The sequence below is a fragment of the Aquarana catesbeiana genome, linkage group LG02 (assembly GCF_042186555.1).
Source record: "Aquarana catesbeiana isolate 2022-GZ linkage group LG02, ASM4218655v1, whole genome shotgun sequence".
Lineage (NCBI taxonomy): Eukaryota > Metazoa > Chordata > Amphibia > Anura > Ranidae > Aquarana > Aquarana catesbeiana.
In genome coordinates this window covers 713,407,576-713,430,734 of record NC_133325.1, presented here as the reverse complement: position 1 = coordinate 713,430,734, position 23,159 = coordinate 713,407,576, and the positions used below count along the sequence as shown (strand labels likewise).

Sequence of the window (23,159 nt, the reverse complement as noted above, 5' to 3'; positions counted from 1 at the left end):
TTTTACATTTTGGCTATAGATATGCTTGAAAGTTGTTAAAAAAAAACAACCTGCAAGACAAATGCATAATGAGCTAATATGCATCGCATACTAGCTCATTATGAAATACCTTAGATCGAAGCTGTTGCAGCGGTCCCCTTACACCGCTGTGACCGGCAACATATCTCCTAGAGTTATTTCCGGGTTCTCGGGCTCCGGCGCTATGATTGGCCGGAGCACATGGGAGCCGCCGGTCACAGCACAGACCTTTTAGAAATGGCATGACTTCTGGTTCTGGTGCCACATGAGGAAGGAGTGAGGTACACGGCTTTCCACCCACATACAAAGCCATCCACACACAGCTTGCAGGCACCCACCACCTCCCATGCTCTCCCGTTCTCCCCCTGTGACCTGTAGCGTGGATCGGTACGTAGTCCGCAGCGGTCCCGGCGTGGCTGCGACCTCCCACCCACAGCCCGCATCCCCTACCTTAGCACCAGGCAACATGGCGGACGAGATGAACGTGGGGGTGGCTGCGAATCCTCAGCAACCACTCAAGGCCTCTGCAGGCCCACTAGATGAACAATACCAAAAGATGGCCCAGGCTGTAGCCGCACTGCTATCCCCAACCATTACAGCGGCAGTAGCAGCAGGCATTACACAGCTTAGGAAGGAAATGGGAGAACATGCCAAACGGTTATCAGAGCTGGAGCACCGCCCCTCAGATTTGGAAGACGAAGTGCAAACTTCCCTGGCAAGTGACCAACAACATGTTCAGACCCAACAATACATATTGGAAAAGCTTGATGACCTTGAGAATCAGAACGACCTGAGAGTTATAGGTCTCCCTGTATCATTCAATGCCAGCTCTTTGCAGGAGATTTGTGCTACACGTTTACCTCAAGTTCTGGGGATAACGACGCCATGTGTAGTGGAAAGAGCACACCACATGGGGACACCTACAAATGATCGCCGCTCCCCCCGCCCGGTTATCATCTGCTACCTAAACTACACAGGTAGAGTGGCCATCCTCAGATCCTTCCGCAATGCCAAATCCCTTCAACTGGATGGCCAAAAATTGCTACTCTTCGCGAATTACTTTTAGGAGGTCTCCGGCAGACGCAAGGCCTTCCAACTCATCTGTGCAGCACTCTTCCAGAAAGGAGTGAAGTTCACGCTAACCTATCCTGCTGTCGTTCGATTCACTAACCCGGCTGGTGATCCAAAATCTTTTTCACACCATGAGGAAGCTGCCAACTACCTACAAGCCTACCCCCAGCAGCGAATTTATCAGTCGCCTTTGGATCTGCAATATCACAAATTTGGCAACAAGACAGGAAAGTTGCTGGCTCGTCTATGCAGGGGTCCTCGCACCCCTACCCACATATCTGCCCTGAAAAACCCAAATGGCACGCTCTCCTCACCTAAAGACTAAACTTTATCTTAGAACGTTTCTATGCCAACCTGTACGGCCCTGATCCTATTGATCCCACGGTGGCACAGGCCTTTCTTGACCAGGTCCAGCTCCCCCGGATAGACCCCTCACTTCTAACCCAGCTCAGTGCCCCGATCACTATTATCGACGTGACATCCACGATAGCTTCACTGGCTTCAGGTAAAACCCCTGGCCCAGATGGATACACCTCAGAATTCTTCAAATTGTCTGCCCAGCTTATTGCTCCAAACCTTGTATCCATCTACCAAATGATCCTTGATGGGGGCCAATACCTTCCCTCAGGCTTTCAAGCCTTCATCAAATTGATCCCCAAAAAAGGCAGCCAGGCTCCTACTGCCCGATCTCACTGCTCAATCTTGACTCAAATATTCTCGACAAGGTCATGGCCAACAGGTTAGCATTGATTATGCCATCACTAATCCACCCCTCTCAGGCTGGCTTCACGCTGGGACGTTCAGCCACATCCAATATCTGTAAAGTCCTCACGGTCCTAAAACAAGCAAGAGCCAATCCCACCAGTGACATAGCCATTATCATTCTAGACGCCGAGAAGGCCTTTGATAATGTCAGCTTCCACTGGTTGCAATTAGCTTTTCAGAGATTCAGTTTTGATGGCCCCTTCCTTCACTTGATTTCAGCCATGTACTCAGCCCCATCCGCCAACGTGGTAGCTGCGGGCCATATTTCAAATAGCATGCCCCTACATAAAGGACAGACAGGGATGCCCCTTGTCCCCTCTCCTTTTAACCTGGCACTAGAACCCCTGCCACGTTTTCTGCTTTTCCACTCCAATCTTCACGGAGTCACAGTTGGCCAGCAGGAAATATGTACAGCCCTCTTTGCCAACTATATTTAATTTTCACTTCAGACCCCAAGTCAGATATGCCTCATATTCAGGATATCTTCACACGGTTCCGAGCCTGCTCAGGACTCAGGATTAATTTCTCCAAAAGTGACGTTTTGCCCCTTTTCCGTGCCCGCCCTCCCCCCTGGACAGATCACTCCATCTTCTCTGTCGCCAAAGCCCACATCACCTATCTTGGTATCAAAATAGGCAAATCACCCTCCCTCTATCACCTCAATTACCCCCTGATCATCTCCAAAATAGTTAGTGAACTGGTAAACTGGGCAGACCTCCCACTCTCCCTATTTGGCAGATGTCACCTATTTAAGATGGTCAGTTTCCCCAAACTCCTATACCCTCTCCAAACCATCCCCTTCTACTGCAGCACAAAGATATTCAGATGCTTCATAGGGCTCTATCAGTATTCCTTTGGCGCAGACGCCATCCCTGTATATATCCCTTCAAAAGCTATCTCTCCCCAAAAGTGAGGGAGGCGCAAATCTACCAAATATTCAAATCTATAACTTGTCTTGCCTCCTCAGAGTGGGTTTGGATTGGTTGTCAGGGGCATCCAGGTACTCCAATTACGACTTGAAGTCCAGATGGTAGACCCCTGTGGACTGCCTGCATTACTGCACTGCAAAATAAATTCCCTCCCCCCTTCTTTAAAGCATAATCTACTGCTACGTGATAGCTTAATAGGATGGAGAGAGATCAGGGAAAAAATGGGGCTTTCCCCTTTTCTATCTTATTCCTACCAATCACTGGCCACCCTCTATTCGCACACGAACGACAGTATACGGCCTTCTCCACATGGGCCTCCCACGGGCTCACTAATTTGGTACAATTATTTTATCTATCCACTGGGAAAGCTCTCCCCTTTCCTACAGTACAATCCCAGTACAACCTACCTGCCCACCACTTCATATATGCACAGCAAGCAATCAACTTTGCAGCCAGCCTCTGCCCCGCCAGAGTCACTCGCTTCCGCACCCCCCTTCTGGACACACTCCTGAGCCGTGCTCAACTCAAGATCTCCGACATTTACAAACCCCTATACTCTCGGCTCATCAAACCTCTCCAGCCGGGTCCAACCTCCCAGCGGAACAAAGATCTCCTCCCTTCGGAGAAAGAGACTACATATTGGCGGGCTACAACACCACCTGTGCTTTTATCACAAATTAATTCTGGTGGGAACAACAATTCAAGATCATACACCGTGCTTACAGTACCTATCGTTCTCTTTGTCCTTGACCTCTATGACTCAGCAACAGTGCCACCTGCACAGACCCACCCTATTCCACAGATTATGGGGCTACCCTCTCATCTCCCACTTCTGGGACCAAATAGAAAGCTTTGCCACCATGGTCATGGGGTACCAACCATGTAAAGACCCCCTCCCTATGCTGTTCGGTTTCCTGGATGGCTCCTTCCCAGGATATACAAAATCTCAACAAATAACCATGTGACGCAACAAAGCGTGGCTCTCCACCTGTTTCATGGCTGCTAGGAAGGACATCCTCAAACAATGGACCTCCACCACCCCCTCAACAATCTCAGAGGTGAAGATGGAACTCACTAGTCTTCTACGCAAAGAAAGTTTGGGACTGTCATTTTCCCCCTCATAATCACTCGGCTCGCTTTCACAACAAATAGGACTTCGACATGACAAAATTTTTGCATAATACGAACATTTCTCTCACAGGCCTCTTCCCACCTGACAATGGGTGAGACCTATACCATCCCCTCCCCACTACTCAACGGAAACTGATGCCACACTCCCTTCCCCTTTTAGTAATCTTGATGGACGCTGCTACCTTATGAGCTTTGTTATACTTTCCTGGTTATAGAGTAGTACTACTGGCAGCTTTTCCTCCCCCCCCCTCCGGTGTTTGATACCATCTAAATCTCATTTAAAATACCACCTAAATGTCATCTATTTCTTCATTGAATAAATGCTTGCCACCTCTTGGGCTACATAATAGCTCCTCTCATGTAAGACCTCAACTTTGGTTCTTCCCCCGCCCCCTCCCCTCTCTTACCTCTCCTCCCCCCCTTTCCTCCCCTCTCTTACCTCCCCTCCCCCCATTTCCTCCCCTACCCCCCCCTCCCCCTCCTTTCCTCCTCCCCTTTCTAAGTTTGTTTTCTTATTTCAGTTGATTATTAATGCCCCCTGGGGTCTTCCCAGGGATCTATGTAACTATGGTTCTTGATACCCTGTATGTTTGAAAATCCAATAAAGTATGGTAAAAAGAAACATCACAATCAAGCTGTTTCTTCAGTGTGCATGTGCTGATGACGTCGGCGTAAGCATATATGGTAAATATCTCCTAAACCGTGCAGGTTAAGGAAATATTTACAGTAGCTACAAGTAAGCATTTTTATAGGCTTACCTGTAGGTACAAGTGGTGTAACTAGGTTTACAACCACTTTAAACCTAGCCAAACTGTTGGCGCTATATCATTTCTGTATAATAAAAAAATATTACTAGACTTTAATGGATGCATGCCAGTTTTTACATGAGCAACGCACTATGTAGAGAAGTGTCTTCAAGGCAAGAACCCTATGTTTTGAAAGCAAGCCAGCAATGGCAATTCCCATATTTCTGTCCTCACAGCTTCACTTTAAGGGCTCTTTCACACGGGTTCTGCGATCAGGTCCGCCTGTCAGTTTTTCAGGCGGACCAGATTGAATGCTCTATTCACTCCAATGGAGTGGCGGATGTCAGCGGTGACGTGTCTGCTGACACCTGCTGCTATCCAATCCTGTCTGTGAAATTCAGATGGATGGAGACCCTATTTTCCATCCATCTGGATGATAGGATCGAATGAAAACAGACAGGTGGTCTGTTTTCATCTGATCTCTCCATAGAGGAGAGCGGGGCTCTGACAGGTCCGTCCCTGCATAGCGAGTGGGGACCGACCTGTCATCCGCCTGCTCAGCGGGGATCATCGAATCGATCCCCCGCTGAGAAAAGCGGAGTCCACCGGGCTGACAAGGCTGTGTGAAAGGGCCCCAAATTCGCAAAGCCAAATACACTTGATCCTTCATTCATTCTTTTACAGAGGTGCAGCCACCGCTGGATTCTTCACCATCTGGCAAGTAGCCGCTGGAGAGTGGAGGGTGGAACTGCAAGCAGGGAGATACAGGAATTTAACACACTCAGAATTAATGGATGCTGAGGATTCCAGAGGTGTCTGTAGCTCTGCAATGAGTAAAAATTGGTGTCACTGGTGCATTACTGTTTCTGGTAGTATCATTACATGTGCTTTAAAAGCTTTCTTTGTGTGCTCTTTTTTTTTTTTTGTGTGACCATGTCACTTTAAATACTAATTAAGTTGCATTCAGCTCGTTATTCCTAAATATATGGTACCGTATTTATTTTTAAATGTCAGTAGTTCTGTATTTTGTTACTTCTGACCTCCTGCACCTGTGTGACCGTACATTTGCCAGTTTGGCAGCCACCAGCTTGGAAGCATGGCCTCTTGTTCCAGCATTTTGTCTTCTTTGATATATGCTTTTCTACTGGTCTGTGCTAAATCCAATAATGCTCCTGAAATTACCATCCCATCAGCTTCTCTATTTTTCTTATTCTGCCAGCAAATCTAAATAGTGTAGTGGACTAAGATATCTCTGTAGACAGTCTGGAGTGAAATATTTTCCGATTATCCATGGATTTTTAGAGCTAGATGAAGAATTTAAGATTTAAAGCTGCTCTCCAGGCAATCGCCAAAACCCCCCTCTTCCCACTCCCTCTAATTGCTGGCACAGATAATAATAATAAAAAAAAAAAAACGAAAAACTACCCAAAGCCCTTTTTTTTTTTTTTGTAAATTGTATCTTTATTGAAAATTTGTTGGAATACAGATAAAGCAAGTTATACATATTAAAGTCAGAAAAATCAAACAAAAAGAAATTACAAAGAAATAAAAAGGAAAAATATGTTGATCGTAATACAGGCAAAACTACTGAAAAGGCCTATAGCCAATTACATTTGAGTGTTACCTGGGTATACCCTGGGGACATAGACCTAGGAGGTGTTAAGCAGTGGGCTAGTATGTGTAACTAAGTCAACAAGGATATAGGGGGGATGGGTGATGACAGGATGACATGGAATCGTATGTGGGGTACTGGAGGGATTTAGGGAGGAGAACCATACTCAAAATGATCCCACATATCCCAAATCTTGTCAAACCTGTCAACAGCATCCTCTACCATAGCAGTCATATACTCCTTTCTACTTATGTCATTAATAGCTTGTAGAAACAGAGCTTGGTTTGGGGGGAGGGGGAGATAGCCAACACAATTGAGCTACTCTCTTTGCAGCTAATAAAATATAGGAAGCCAATTTATTCAAGGTCTTTCCCAGACCCGGAAATGGGAGGCCCAGGAGGAGATGTAACGGATCCAGCGAAATGGGGGACTCAAAAATTCGCTGGAGCAGAGACATCACCATGGACCAGAAAGGAACAATCAATTCACACTGCCAGAAGATATGGTAGTGAGTTCTTCTAGTTTTACCAGAACTCCAACAGAGGGGGGAGAGGGAGGGGTCAAAATGATGTAACACCTCAGGGGTCCTATACCAAAAAAATAATGCTTTAAATGCTGTCTCTTTCTGTGCCACACATCTGGATATTTTGGAAGTTGAGGTCCATATTTTGGCCCACTGTTGGAGGGAGATTGGTTGTTGTATAATTTGAGTCCATTTGCGCATATAGGAGTGGGAGTCTACAGAGAGTGGAAGGATATAGAGTAAAGAGGAATGGGATTATAATGGTGCTGAAACAAATGGTACATAACAAGTTGAATAGAAAAAAATATATAGTTTCTTTATTAGTACAAAAAGGGAAAAACAGGGAACAAGGAAAATTTGAAACAATTAAAATCAATGTAGAGCATATACAGTACATAACACATGTAATGGGTTGCTGGTGTCCCTAGAGAGAAAGGTGGTCATAAACAGATGTTAAATATCAACATATTTCGCCAGAGATGGCTTCCTCAGGGGAAAATGTGGAACTACCACAAATATTCCAGCTCTAACATAAATGGCAAAAAAAAAAAGAAATTTAAATACTAATGGCATAAGAGAAAACTTTGGTCATGACCTCAGGGAAATGTATGGCACGTACCTCAGTCAGTCCCGAAACAGGAGATGGAAAATCTATGGGGACCCCCCCAGGGGTAGGTGGAATAGATGTCAAAGAATGGCCCCAGCTGGGAATGGTGCAGGGGAGACCATGTATGGTCGCAGAAGGTAGATAAAGACCCAGCTAAAAAAAGTAAAAAGAACAGACCAGGGGGTCAAATAATATAACCACATTCTGGACAAAAAACACAGCAAGTCCAGTTAAATGGGCCAAAAAGAAAAGACCCAAACAGAACACTATGCACTTACTATGCTCAAAGTCGAAAAACAGATGGGTTCAGGGGCGCCATTGTGCTGATATAGACGTACAAACAAGACCAAAAATTGTTCCAAAGCTTAAGCACACAGCATTAGTAGCCACTGAAATATAAAAAAATAAAAAATGTCCAATATCAAGAAAGAAAAAAAATGTATATGGTATGTTTTATATTTACCAAAATTAAGGTGACCATTGTTCCAGAGAAAAAAGGCGAACAAACCAATATAGTAGCTACATCATTAAATATATGAAAAAAATGAAAAAAAAAAACGGCACATAGCTCAATATGAATAAAACTTTTCTTTTGTAATCACCAAATAGCTTCCATGGAATTAATCCAGTCATGCCCACCAAAATATCACAGATATCATGGATCATTTGGTGGGAAATCAGTAAGCAGCAATGTAATGATAAGGTAAACATCAATGGAAACCAGAGTAAGCCTTTTTTCTCTGGATCAATGGTCACCTTAATTTTGGTATATATAAAACATACCATATACATTTTTTTCCCAAGGCGTCTTTCAGGACAGCACCTGAGAGATAGCGACTCCACCCACCGGAACAGGAAACACCTTCTTCCTCCAAACTTTAAAGGGAGGCGCCTCCCCACCATACCCCAGTTTTTGTGTTTCCTCCGGCCTGGAGGGAACATCTTTTGAGGGGGAGCAGGTTCTCTCAGGTGCTCCTGGGAGACGGGGCTTCCTTTCTTTTTTTCCTCCTTTAGGGACCCGCTGTCCTCCCGGCCTACCCAAGCCTCGCCAGTGGTAGCAAACGGGCTCCTCTTCCCCTCCTGGTGCTCGGTGAGAGCCGTAGACCCGGTGATCCGCGCGGTCATAGGGCGGCGGTGCGCGTGCGCCGCCGCCATGTTTTTTTGGCCGGCAGGCGCGGCGGAAGTGACATGGCGGGGTCGCTGGGTCAGCAGAAGCGTCATTTCCGGCGTGGATGCAAGGGGGGAGGAGGGAGGACAGGAACTGGCGCCTACTTCCGCTTCCGGTCCGGTGCAGATGCACTATGGGAGTCCGGAAGCGGCTTATAAAGCCACAAGTGAGGAGCTGCACACCAGAGATGGAGGACTCAGCGTCTGCAGCTGTGGGGACAGGCACAGGCGCCAGTAAAGCTCAGGTAGGAGCAGCAGTTTAAGTCTGCCTTTCTTCCTTTCCTGGGTTTGGTCTACTTTCTTTTTTCTTACCCCCTAGTGGCAAGGGGCCTGTCTGGGCACTAGAGGCTGACTGGTTTCTTCTTAGTGCACCTGTGGGTGATTCTTGTGTAGCTGAGACCGGGTCTCACTAAAAGGTCCCCTGGTTTTTTTCCCTTTTTTGTTTTTTCTCTCACAGGCTAAAAGCTCTGACCCAAAAAAGAGATGTCCTTCTTGCAGGGCCAAAATGGGAGAAAATTGGAAAAAAGCCTTATGCAGTACATGCATCACTTCTTTAGTTAAGGAGGAATCAGCTTCGGTTTGTGATGATCTGGTTGCCTCTGTAAAGAAGGAACTATACGCCACGATTCAGACTTTTCGTGACTCTTTAGTTAATCCAGCTGCTAGTCAGCCATCCACTTCTGAGGCTTCCCAGGGTTCTTTTTCTTTCCCCATGGTAGAAGCTTTACCTGAAGGCCCCTCTATCAGGGAGGAGCAGTCCCCTACTCCTTCCGTTAAAGATTCGGAGGAGGAGGGTGAGGAAGCGGAGGTGGCTCCTTCCAAATTTAAGCTTTCCCTAGAGGAGGTAGACGGACTCCTTAAGGCTATCCATGTTACACTTGGCTTAAGTGAGGAAAAGAAGGAGTTATCTCTTCATGACCGCATGTATGCAGGGTTAAATGAGCCTAAGGGGCGAACATTTCCGGTTCATTCGGTCATTTCTGACGCCATTACTAAGGAATGGCAAGATCCAGAGAAAAAGCCCTTTTTTTCCAGAGCCCACAAAAGGCGATTCCCTTTTGAGGAGGACCCTTCTGCGGTGTGGAATAAGGTGCCCAGGTTGGATGCGGCCTTTTCACAGGTCTCAAGATCCACAGACCTGTCTTTTGAAGACATGGGTGTTCTAAGGGATCCAATGGACAAACGCATGGATCTTTTGCTCAAGAGATCATGGCAATCAATCATGAGCAATTTAAAACCAGCAATGGCCACAACCTGTGTAGCCAGGAATCTGGAATACTGGGTGAACCAACTTAGATCTCATATAGTGGCAGATTCCCCCAAGCAGGAGATCTTAGATTCCTTTCCTACCCTGATTTCTGCTGTTGCTTATATTGCTGATGCTTCGGCTGAAGCTATCAAAATGTCAGCTAGGTCTGCAGCTTTAGCAAATGCTGCGAGAAGAGCTTTATGGCTAAAAACCTGGCCAGGTGATACAGCTTCAAAGAGTAAACTTTGTGGTATTCCCTTTTCAGGTGACCTTCTTTTTGGCCCTGATCTAGATAATATCCTAGACAGAACTGCCGATAAGAAGAAGTCCTTTCCGGTCAAAAAGAAAAAGCAGACCCCAAAACGTCTTTTTCGACCTCAAAAAACTCAACAGCAACAGCAGGAAAATAAGTTTCAGGGCAGGAGAAAAAATTGGTCCGCGCAAAAAGCGAAGGGCAAAGGCGGAATTCTCTTCCGTCCTCCTTCACAGGCCGAAAACTCACTATGACGCATCTCTGCGGGTCGGCGGAAGATTACGAGAGTTTCTTCCGCAGTGGTCAGTGATAACTACAAATCAGTTTGTTCTGACCACTCTCTCGCAGGGTTATACTCTCGAGTTTTCCAGAAGCCCCCCAAGAAGGTTTCTGGTAACAAATGCTCCTCGAGATCCATTAAGGGCCCTGGCCATGAAATCCTCTCTGGAGGAACTGATGCAACAGGGTGTAGTAATCCCGGTGCCACCAGAGGAATGGCACGAGGGTTTCTATTCTCATGTCTTCCTGGTAAAAAAACCAACAGGAAGATTTCGTTTAATTCTAAATTTAAAGCCACTAAACAGAGCCATCAAATACAGAAGGTTCAAGATGGACTCAATTTTCACCGCCAGAAATCTTCTGACTCCAGGTTGTTTCATGGCGTCAGTGGATTTAAAGGATGCATACCTGCATATTCCAATCTCATCCCAGTCCCAGAGGTTTCTCAGGTTGGCGGTAAGGTTGGAAGGCAGAATTCAGCATCTGCAATTCAGAGCCCTCCCCTTCGGGCTATCATCCGCACCCCGAATTTTTACCAAAATAATGGCAGAAGCTCTAGCTCCGCTGCGTCTTCAGGGAATCGCAGTAATTCCTTACTTAGACGATCTGCTATTTTTCGCCCCCTCAATAGAGGAGTTGAGGAGCAATTTAAGCAGAGCATGCAGCCATCTGGAGTCTCTAGGTTGGATCCTAAATCTCCAAAAATCTTCCCTGGAACCATCTCAGGAGATTCGCTTTCTAGGGTATATAATAAATTCGGTAAGCCAAAGAATTTTTCTTCCTTTAGAGAAGAAAGGAAAGATCCAGGATACAGTGTCCTTTTTGCAGACCAACCAGCAGCTGACGGTAGGGTTGGTCATGTCAGCCCTGGGTGTTCTGACTTCGTCAATGCCAGCTGTTCAGTGGGCAAGACTGCACTTCAGACATCTGCAGGCCTTTCTTCTGAGATCTTGGGATCACAATTTGGAATCCCTAGATTCAGAGGTAAGAGTTCCAACCCAAGTGAAGAGGTCACTATGGTGGTGGAAAAGGCAGGATATCCTATCGGAGGGGTTAGTCTGGGCCTTTCCAATCGAAAAAAGGCTGACAACCGATGCCAGTTCCTGGGGTTGGGGAGCCCACCTAGAAAAGGGTTTCACTCAGGGAAACTGGTCCAGGAAAGAGGCGACCAGGTCCTCAAACTGGAGAGAGCTCAAGGCGATCGACTTGGCTCTGAAGTCATTTGCTCAGGGGCTTCGGGCCCAGCATGTTCAAATACTAACAGACAATGCCACGGCCGTGGCTTACATAAACAGGCAGGGAGGTACAAGGAGCAAATCGCTGCAAGTACTAGCCATGAGCATTCTCCGTTGGGCAGAAGGACACCTGCTGTCTTTATCAGCAGTCCATCTAAAGGGATCCCTGAACGGGGTAGCGGATTTCCTGAGCAGAAACCCCATTCGGGAAGCAGAATGGTCGCTGAACCCAGAGGTTTTCGCCATGATTGTCGAGAAGTGGGGGCTGCCAGAGGTGGACCTGTTCGCCTCAAAGGAGAATGCCTTGGTTCCGCAATTTTTTTCCCTAAGCAATCACGACGGGTCACTAGGAACAGATGCCTTGGCGTATCCATGGAGATTCCATCTCTGCTACGCTTTCCCCCCATTCCAGTTAATTCCCTTAGTTTTAAGAAAGATTCAGGGGGAAACAGTACCGGTTATCCTAATCACGCCTTTTTGGCCAAGAAGGGCTTGGTTTTCAACCGTTCTGAAAATGGCGGTCAGGCCTTGTTGGCATCTGCCCCTCAGGCACGATTTACTATTTCAGGGGCCAGTAAATCACCCAGAGGTAGCCACTTTGGCGCTCACAGCCTGGTATCTGAAGAGCAGCTCTTAAGGAGCAAAGGTTTTTCCAACCGGTTAATCTCTACGCTATTATCCAGTAGGAAAAGGGTGACTAGAAATATCTATTCCAAGGTCTGGAAGGTTTACAATACATGGTGTAATTCATCTGACCATGACCCAGGGAGTCTTGTTTCCATTCTGGAATTTTTACAGGTTGGTGCTGACAAGGGACTAGCAGTTAGTACCTTGAAGGTGCAGGTAGCTGCGATAGCAGTGTTCCTAGAAAAATCGGTGGCCTCAGATCCGTTGGTAACCAGATTTTTCAGATCCCTTACGAGATCCAGACCAGCACCACTTAAGTTGTTTCCGAAATGGGATCTGTCGATAGTCCTCCAGGCTCTAACAAGGAGTCCTTTTGAACCTTTGGAAGAAGCGCCTCTTAGATATCTCACTTTTAAGTCTGTGTTTCTGATTGCCATGGTCTCTGCACGAAGGATCAGTGAGCTTAATGCTTTATCAGTTAAGGAACCCTATTTATCTATCTTCCCAGATAGGGTTATACTTAGAACAGATCAGAAATTCTTACCAAAGGTAGCTTCAGTACAAAATCGTGTTCAGGACATTGTACTTTCGACCTTCTGCCCCAACCCAGTAGGGGAGAAGGAGACTTGTTTTCACATGTTGGATGTTAGAAGAGTTTTGTTATGTTACTTGGAAAGGACAAAGCTCTTTAGACGTTCAGATTCTCTCTTTGTGCTATTTTCGGGCAACAGGAAAGGTTGCCAGGCTTCTAAAATCTCTTTAGCAAGGTGGCTGAAGTTAGCCATTTCAGAGGCTTATTCGCATGCAGGTGTGTCTCCTCCAGCAGGAATTTCTGCACACTCAACAAGAGCATTAGCGGCCACTTGGGCAGAGAGAGCTGGTGCCACCCCTGAACAAATCTGCAAGGCGGCAACATGGTCGAGTTTTCACACATTCGTGAAACATTACAGGCTGGACCTCACATCTGCTAATGATCAGGCGTTTGGCAGAAAGGTCCTGCAAGCTGTTGTCCCGCCCTAAGGGGGTAAGTCTCTGTTATCCTCTCAGGTGCTGTCCTGAAAGACGCCTTGGGAAAAACCAAGTTAGACTTACCGGTAACTTGTTTTCCAGAAGTCTTTCAGGACAGCAACATCCCGCCCTATTGTATTGTATATACTATGCTGTGACTAACGTATGTGTTTATGTGTTCCAGCCGGGGCCGGAGGTCTTCTCTACTACAACTGAGGTATGGTGGGGAGGCGCCTCCCTTTAAAGTTTGGAGGAAGAAGGTGTTTCCTGTTCCGGTGGGTGGAGTCGCTATCTCTCAGGTGCTGTCCTGAAAGACTTCTGGAAAACAAGTTACCGGTAAGTCTAACTTGGTTTTTTCTTTCTTAATATTGGGAATTTTTATATTTTTCTGTATTTTAGTGGCTACTAATGCTGTGTGCTTAAGGTTTGGGATAATTTTTGATCTCGTTTGTATGTCTATATCAGCACATTGGCGCCCCTGAACCCATCTGTTTTTTGACTTTGAGCATAGTAAGTGCATAGTGTTCTGTTTGGGTCTTTTCTTTCTGGTCCATTTAACTGGACTTGCGATGTTCTTTGTCCAGAATGTGGTTATATTAATTGACCCCCTGGTCTGTTCTTTTTATTTTTTTTAGCTGGGTCTTTATCGACCTTCTGCGACCATACATGGTCTCCCCCTGCACCATTCCTGGCTGGGGCCATTCTTTGACATCTCTTCCCCCTCCCACTGGGGGGTCCCCATAGATTTTCCATCTCCTGTTTCGGGACTGACAGGTACATGCCATACATTTCCCTGAGGTCATGACAAAAGTTTGCTCTTATGCCATTATGTATTTATATTGCCTTTTTATGTTAGAGCTGGATTATTTGTGGTGGTCTCACATTATCCTCCGAGGAAGCCATCTCTGGTAAAACATGTTGGGATTTAACATCTGTTTATGACCACCTTTCTTGGGACACCAGCAATCCATTACATGTGTTATGTATATGCTCTACATTGATTTTAATTGTTTAAAATTTTCCTTCTTCCCTGTTTTTCCTTTTTTGTACTAATAAAGAAACTATATATTTTTTTTCTATTCAACATGTTATATACCATTTGTTTCAGCACCGTTATAATCCCATTCCGCCTTACTCTTTATATTTGCTAAACGGAATGAGGTGCATGATACTTTAGAGCCACTCAGATTATATTTCAGAGAGTGGAAGGGTCTCCTGAAGAAATTGGTATAAAGCAGATATTAGTTGTGTTTGGTCGGGGCCTTGGGAATAGATGAGTTAAAAAGTTATTGGTTTGGAAAGGGTAAGGGATGGGGAGAGAGTTGAGAAGTAGTGGGTTATTTGGTGGGAGGCCAGGTAATATATGTGAATGTCCGGGGCTCCTAGTCCTCCACGGCTTCTGGGGGTAAATATCACAGAGCTTGCCACTCTGTGCCCCGTCCTTCCAAATAAAGTTAAGAAACCATTGTTTAAGCAATTTTAATTGGGCCATAGGGATAGGCAGGGTTTATAAAAAATACAGTAATTTTGGCATAACTGATATTTTCAACACATTAATCCTACCTTTTCAGGATATTGGTAAGGGATTCCATCGAGACAGCATGGCCTTGATGTCCTTGAACAGGGGGATATAATTGGCTGAATATAGGGATGAGTATGATGGTGTGATTTGTACACCCAGGTACACCCAGATGCACCAGTGATAGGGGTAAGAGTTTTGGAGCAATAGAAGGTCTGCAAGTGGTATATGTAGCGGTAGAGGTAGGGCTTCTGTTTTAGATGCGTTCATTTTGTATCCAGATAGAGAGCTAGACTGGGATAGGAGAACATGCAGGGACGGGAGTGATATATGTAGCTTGGTAAGAGTCAGAAGTACATCGTCCGCAAATAGAGATAGTTTATATTGCTGTGATGCATGGGGACCCCCTCGAATGTCAGAATGGGATCTTATAGCCTCTGCTAGGGGTTCTAGGCATAGGATGAAAAGAAGTGGGGAGAGAGGGCAACCCTGTCTAGTGCCGTTGGACATTGGAAAGGATCGTGACATGAAAGAAGCCATTTGGACCTGGGATGAGTGGTTGGAGTAGAGGGTTTTTAGGGCTGAGATGAAGGGGCCATGAAAACCAAATTTAGTAAGGGTGGCAAACAAGTAGGGCCAACTTAATCTATCAAATACCTTTTTGGGCATCGAGGCTGAGGATCAAGGCAGGTCTACGTACTCTATTCAACATATCAATGAGGTCAGTAGTGCACCTGGCATTGTCACTCGCATGTCTAGTGGGGACAAAGCCCACTTTGTCTCTATCAATCAGTTTTGTCAAAAATTGGGAAAGGCAGTTAGCCAAAATTTTTTGGGAATAGCTTATAATCTGAGTTTAAAAGTGCTATCAGCCTGTACCTATCTGGAAGCGGTTTAGGTATAACTGATATAAGAGTGTAAGAACTGCTGATTGGGGGACCTGCCCTGAAGAAGAGAGTTATATAAGGAGACTAGATGAGTTGATAAAATTGGGAGAAATGTCTTATAGTAGGAGTAAGGGAGGCCGTCTGGGGATTTGTGGGTTGGTAGGCTCTTAACAGTATTGGCTAGTTCCTCCCCAGTAATGGGGGAATTCAGTGCATGCACATCCGACCTGGTTAGTTTAGGCAGCTTCAAGTCTGACCTAAACACCTCGAAAGCCTCCTGGTCAAATGGGGAGTGTAGCTTGGGGAGTAAGTTGTAGAGTTTATCGTAAAACTCACCAAAGACCTGGGTCATGGTCTGTGGGCAGTGGGTGGGGGTACCATCTGGTCGTTTGAGGTGATCCGGGAAGGAGAGAGAAGGCCTGGGATTCAGCCTGGAGACCAGCATTCTATGTGGCTTATTGGAAAAAAAAAAATTTTGTCCATAAGAGGGATTTATCTATGGCTGACATGTCTAGAGATTTTATTTGATTGCGCAGCGAGGTTACTGCCCGCAGTCGAACCACCGAGGGAGAGCAGAGCAGGGAACGTTCAGCGGCTAGCAGTTTGGTTAGTAAAGAGGATTTCAAGAGGGTTGCATCCTTCTTTCTTTGTGAGCTTACAGAGATACACTGCCCCCTGAAGAATGCCTTGTGAGCCTCCTATAAGGTGGATGGACTGGGTACGGAACCCGTATTTAGCTGGAAGTATTCAGTTAGAGCTCGTGGGAGTTTACCTTTTGGTTTCAAGATGTTTTAGCAGAGATTCATTGAGTTTCCAATGGCACTTCCTGGGAAATACAGCTAAGAGGCAAAGATCCAGGGTCAGGGGCACATGATCCGGCCAGGTGATGGGGCCCAAGTCGGATGACACTGTATGAGGTAAAAGGGGGGCTGTCACGAGGAAATAGTCCAATCTAGAACATCTTGTGGGGGGGGGGGGGGGGGGAGTAAAAGGAATAATGTTTACCAGTAGGGTGTTTGATCCTCCATGCGTCACACACAGTGGCTTTGAGTCAATTTACGAAAGGAGATGGCCAAGGTTTGTGTTGCGAGGGGTAGTGTAGAATGGAATAAAGATTTCCGATCTCGAGTGGGAGAGATTAAAATCTCCCCCAGTCACCATAAAAGGCTGAGAAAAGTGTTGCAGACGTTCAAATGCATCAATAAGGAATTTAATCTGACCCATACTTGGAGCATATACATTCATTAGTGTTATAGAATTAGACAAGTAGGTAACTTGCAGTATTATATAACGACCGTGGGGATCTAAATGGGTGGACTTGATCTGGAGAGGACAGGAGCATCTGATCAGCACTGCAACCCCAGCCTTTCCAGATGAGTCGGACGCCATATAAGACACCGGGAAATACTTAGAAGCAAATTTCAGGGATCCCCCAGCACAGAAGTGAGACTCCTGCACCAGGATGACATCCGCGCCGGAGGCCCTGAACTCCGTTGACTGCTTCTGGACCGCCGCACGCCAATATAAGTCCTCTCTTTGAAGAGGGATATCTTTGTAACTCCGGTATAACTCCGGTATCCACCAGTAAGAGGGATAACTCTGGTATCCTCTTCTTCAGCAGGCGGTCCGGTTTCCGATAATAGTGGTCTCTACGGCGGATTCACCGCAGGATCACTTTTATAGGCGGAGGGAGAGGGCCCCCCTCCTGCCGCTCTCCGGTGCCCTCCGCCGCTTACCGGAGCCATCGGCAGTGGTGGAGGCGATCGCTTCCTTCTCCTTCCTGGGTATGGAGATGAGTGAGGGAAAGATGGGCCCCTACCTGTCTCCATACCATTGCAGGGAGGAAGCGACGTCAAAACATCACTTCCGCCCATAGCTCTTAAAGGGCCATTTTATTTATTTATTTATTTTTTCAAGTGACAAAGTTTTTATTTTTTTGTTTAATTTTTTTATTGCATTTTAGTGTAAATATGAGATCTGAGGTCTTTTTAACTCCAGAACTCATATTTAAGAGGCCCTGTCATGCTTTTTTTTCTATGTTTACATTCCTTGTAATAGGAATAAAAGTGACACTTTTTTTTTTTTCTTTTAAAGTACAGTGCCCCGTCCCATCGAGCTTGCTTGCAGAAGTAAACGCATACGTGAGTAGTGCCCGCATATAAAAACGGTGTTCAAACCACACACGTGAGGAATTCTATCCCTAGACCTCCTCTGTAACTCAAAACATACAACCTGTAGAATTTTTCAAATGTCGCCTATGGAGATTTTGAAGCGTGACATGTTGGTTAACAATTTACTTGGTGTAACATTATCTCTCACAATATAAATAAAAATTGGGCTAACTTTACCGTTGTCTTTTTTTTTTATCTCAAAAAAGTGTATTTTTCCCAAGAAGTGCGCTTGTAAGACCGCTGCGCAAATACAGTGTGACAGAAAGTATTACAACGATCGCCATTTTATTTAGGAAAAAAAGTATAATGTTTGGGGGTTCTAAGTAATTTTCTAGCAAAAAAACTGTTAACAACAAATCTCAGAAAGAGGCTCGGTCCTTAAGTGGTTAAAGCCATCCATCGTTTTTTGATGGAATTCAGACCTTTCACGTTATATGACGGCAGTTTCAGAGCCATAGTATAGCTGTGAATTTTAGCCAGGGAACCTCCAGTATAGTGGGCGATAGCCCATCGGCACAGATACACATATATAGCCTTATAACAGGTAGTAATCTATGATGCAACATAGAGGAATTTTTTTTTTTTTAAAGTCCAAAAGCAAGACCCTATCTGTAACCCTAATGCCGCGTACATACGAGCGGACTTCTCGTCGGACTGAACTCCGAAGGACTTTGACGGAGTTCCAACTAAACGGACTTGCCTACACTTGATCACACCAAAGTCCGATCGTTTCGAACGTGATGACGTACAACCGGACTAGAAAAGGAAGTTCAATAGCCAGTAGCCAATAGCTGCCCTTGCGTCGTTTTTGGTCCGTCGGACTAGCATACAGACGAACGGTTTGTTCGATAGGAATTTAGTCCGTCGGAAAGATTTGAAACATGTTCTATTTCTAAGGTCCGTCAGATTTTTCCACAGAAAAGGTCCAATGAAGCTCACACACGATTGAATTGTCCGACGGATTTGTTCCGTCGGACCTTTGATGCTGAAAAGTCCGGTCGTGTGTACGCGGCATTAGGCTGGATTCACACCTATGCAGTTTTGTTGCTTTTTGCATTTTGCAGATTTTGACTACAGTCCATTTAACATGGTTTTCTATGGAACATGTTCTGTAGTGCAAATCTGCAAAATGCAAAAAGCACTAAAAATGCATCGGTGTGAATCCAGCCTAACACTCACACCAATCCTCTCTGCAACCTTAACCATCACACCACCCTCTCTGTAACCCTAACCCTCACATTTACCTTCTCTGTAATTCCAACCCTCACACTGACCCTCTCTGTAACCCTCTCACCAACCTTCTCTGTACCCAAACCTTCACACTGAACTTCTCTTTAACTGTAACCCTTACACTAAACCTCTGTAACCCTAACCCTCACACTGATCCTGTCTGCAACCCTAACACACACACACCAATCCTCTCTGCAACCTTAACCACCCCTTAACCATCACACCACCCTCTTTGTAATCCTAACCCTCACATTGACCCTGTCTGTTACGCCAATCCTCAAACTGTCCCTCTCTATAATCTTAACCCCCACAGTAATCCTCAATAACCCTAACCGATCCACTCTGTAACTTTATCACTTACACCGACCCTCTTTGGAACCCTAACTCTCACACCGATCCACTCTGTAACCTTAACCCTCATACAAACTCTCTCTGTAACCCTAACCATCAAACCACTTCTCTATGTAACTTTACCCATCACACCAACTTTCTCTGTTACCCTAGCCCTCACACCACCCCTTCCTTTTGCGCTAATCCTCAAATTGACATTCTCTGTAAATCTAAACCCCACACAACCACCCTCTCTGTAACCCTCAGACTGACATTCTCTGTAATTCTCACACGTACCCTCTCTGTAACCCTAACCCTGGCCCTCTCTGTAATCCTAACCCTCACCCTCTCTATAATTTTCGTACCAATCTCTCTCACCCTCGCACTGGCCTTTGTAACCCTAACCCTCATATTGATCTTCTCTGTAAACCTGACCCTCTCTGTGACCCTCACAGAAAAACTTTCCTAAATCTTATCCTTCACACTTACTGACTTCTGTAACCCCCCCACCCCCCATACCAAAAAATATTAGTCCTGTCAAAAATGTATTGATTTGGTTTTCAGGTTCCCTTTCATATCTACAGCAGGAATTAGTTCTACAGATTAATGTTTTATTTGATGACATGCTATTTTTAATTTTGATTTACTGATTTTTCCATGTACAGTATGTCATAGCGAGTCTAATTCTGCTCCGCAGTGAACAGATCACAAGCCTTTTCCATATTATTGGATTTGTGTTGAATTTATTAAAGCTGCCACTTCCTGCTCGGATTCTGTGCCTTTGTTTTACAGCAACGCTCAGAATATCTTCTGCCAAGTGATTTAGACACTGAAATGATTCTGAATATATAGATCTCTGAATAAAATAGCATCAAGCCACTAAGGATCTTGAACAATGGTTATTTTTTTTCCATGGTAAAATGAAAAATGCTGAGTTCAAAAACCATTCTGATTGATCACAGAAATACTTGCGTGTCTTATTGGGCTAATGCATCATGTCATTTATTTCTTATGGAGGAATCCATCAAAAGCCTCAACCCTTCTTTATAATTTTCTCACTCTAGACTTGACATGAAAAATAAAATTTGTGAAGCTGGAGTAAAGGCGAGGCATACATCATTGTTACCCAGAATGTACCGTGCTGGTGTCATTGTGAATGAATGCTTTGCCATGTCTGGAGAATAAGACAAGCCTGTGCAGTTATTGTGAATATGCTACAGGACTTATATCTGATAAACAGGGCTGTCCAAAACTATCTTAATGTGTAAGTTACTCTACTTCCAGATCCTTCTGTGTTAATCAACCCCCATACGCTCGCCCTCTGTGAATATCTTCCTTGGCAATGGCCCTACCAGGGAGGGTGATTGTATCCTGTGGTTACTTCTTCACACCTTGTCCCCTTTAGCCCCATTTCTTAACTGTTAGTAAACTCAAGATCTGTTTTTCAGTTTGTTTGTATCATGCTCCATGGTATAAGCAAGTCATTTTTTTGTGAATCTGTTGCAAAATTTCTTACCTGGAAATCCTGCCAATAACAGAACTTCCTTTTGCACGATTACAATACTAAGCCACTGCCTTGTAATTGGCATCGGTGTTGTCAGCCTGCCCATGTGTGCTCCTTCTATTGGCTGTTGGGCTGCCTCAGGTCTATCAGATAGGCAGACCAATGGCCAGCTAAAGAACTTTACATAGCAGGCTGTCAATGCTGCTTTTAATTTGGAGGCAGTGACTTAGTATTGTCAGCCTGTAGCAGCAAGTGTTGTTACTGGCAGGATCTCAAGGGAAAAAAAAGATTTACAAAAAACAGTGAGACATGATGGAAAACATTCCAAAAGTAATTGATTTTGGTTTTAATACAGTTTAAGGGGAAAAAAATGGTTCGCAGAGAATCTCCAATAGTGTAACTAATGTATTTAAAATAATTTTAAAAATGGCATAAATTAGCGCCTTAACATCAAAGCTTTAAAACAATACACATTCCCTAAAACATAGTTCCACATGTTTCATTGTTATAAATTTCCTATGCGAATATACAAAATAAAGCGAAAGGGCCCATTCATGCCTATGGTATTGCGGTGCAGTGTCATTGAATTAGAAGAGCACCCCAAAGCACAGCTGCACCCATGCTGATGCACATCAAAAAGAACATGCTATGTGTTGTGGTACACTGCAGAAGATCCTAAATAAAAGTTGGGTGTCCAGCCTAGAGACGCAACTTTTAATCAGGATATCATATTTACTAATATCAGTGTGCCTTTTTATAGCCCTGATGTAGGGGGACATTTTTAACCCTCCAAATGTGTCAACTTTTTATTAAATGTGACTTTTAATGCAATCTACTCCTGGATTTTACAAAATGCTTCTGGAACTTACCTTTCCTGTGCACTAGGTGATTTGAGATTTGTGCTGGTCCAATGCGGCAAACAATAACACCCATAGCGTTCTTGGCTAGGGTTAGTGGCTAGGCAACTCTATGACCTTAATGTGCTTCTTCTTTAGCCATTCCTTTGTTGCCTTGACGGTATGTTTTGGGTCATTGTCCCTTCAGTGTTCTGGCTGAGGGAAGAAGGTTCTCATCCAAGATTTTACAATACATGGTTCTGTCTATTGGCCCCTCAATGTGGCAAAGTCGACCTTTACCTTTAGCAGAGAAACAGCCCCAAAGCATAATGGTTCCACCTCCGTGCTTGAATGAAGGGTTGGTCTTCATAGGGTCATAGTCAGAATTTTTCTTCTTCCAAACACGGTGAGTGGAGTTAATGCCAAAGAGCTCAATTTTGGTCTCATCTGACCACAGCACTTTCTCCCAATCCTTTTTTGAACCATTTAGATGTTCATTGGCAAACTTCAGACAGGTCTGTACATGTGCCTTCTTGAGGAGGGGGACCTTGCAGGCGCTGCAGGATTTCAATCCATGGCAGCGTATTGTGTTACCAATGGTTTGTTTGATGACTGTGGACCAGTCACAAGCTCCTCCCATGTAGTTCTGGGCTGATCCCTCCCTCACTTTTCTCATGATCATCCTTACCCCATGAGGTGAAATCTTGCATGGAGCTCCAGACTGAGGGCGATTTGATGGTTATTTTGTATTTCTTCCATTTGATTTGTGAATAGTCGCTTCAGCAGTTGGCTCCTTCTCACCAAGCTTTTTGCTGATGGTCTTGTAGCCCATTCCATTCTTGTGCAGGTCTACAATCTTGTCCCTGTCGTCCTTTGACAGCTCTTTGGTGTTGCCTATGATCGTGAGGTTTGAATGGAAGAAGGATTTTGTGGACATCTCTTTTATACACATAATGAGGAGCACCTTCTTAAATTGACAGGACTAATCTGTGTACTGTACTATATACTGTAGTCAGTCTGTGGGAGCCAGAATTATTGTTGGTTGGTAGGGGATCAAATATTTGTTTTACTCACAGAACTGCAACTCAATTTATAACATTTGTATCGTGCTTTCTGGAATTTTGGCTGATAATTTATGGCTCTATCATTTAAAATACACCTATGATAACAAATATAGACCCCTAATTTCTTTGTAACTGGGCAAACATACAAAATCTGTAGGGGATCAAATAATTATTTGTCCCACTGTAATTAAATAGTTAACTTGGTTGAAAAAAAAGGCACAAGTCCATCAAGTTCAACTAACACAACAGGTTGTGTCCAGTAGAAGTAGAAAATGTCCCAGCAACAGTGGAAGTAAACAAAGTCTCAGACTTTGTGGTAGGTGGGAGTAAAAAAATTGGAGCCTTTAGTCAGTAAGAGGAGGAATAGTGCCCCATTTTGGTATCAGTGGAAATAGTGC

At 44.8% G+C, this 23,159-nt stretch overlaps 1 protein-coding gene across 3 annotated transcripts in view; it reads left to right on the top strand.

The window, feature by feature from the left end:
• NSUN3 (NOP2/Sun RNA methyltransferase 3) overlaps window positions 1-23,159 on the top strand; it is a 187,938-nt gene that overhangs the window by 149,758 nt on the left and 15,021 nt on the right. Inside the window, exon 6 of one of the 3 annotated variants that reach the window (XM_073616997.1) lies at window positions 17,721-17,767. The exons of the other annotated variants lie outside the window; for them this stretch is intronic. Within the exon in view, the coding sequence (XP_073473098.1) occupies window positions 17,721-17,767 (47 nt within the window). The remainder of the gene's footprint in view (window positions 1-17,720; window positions 17,768-23,159) is intronic. 3 annotated transcript variants of the gene reach the window in all.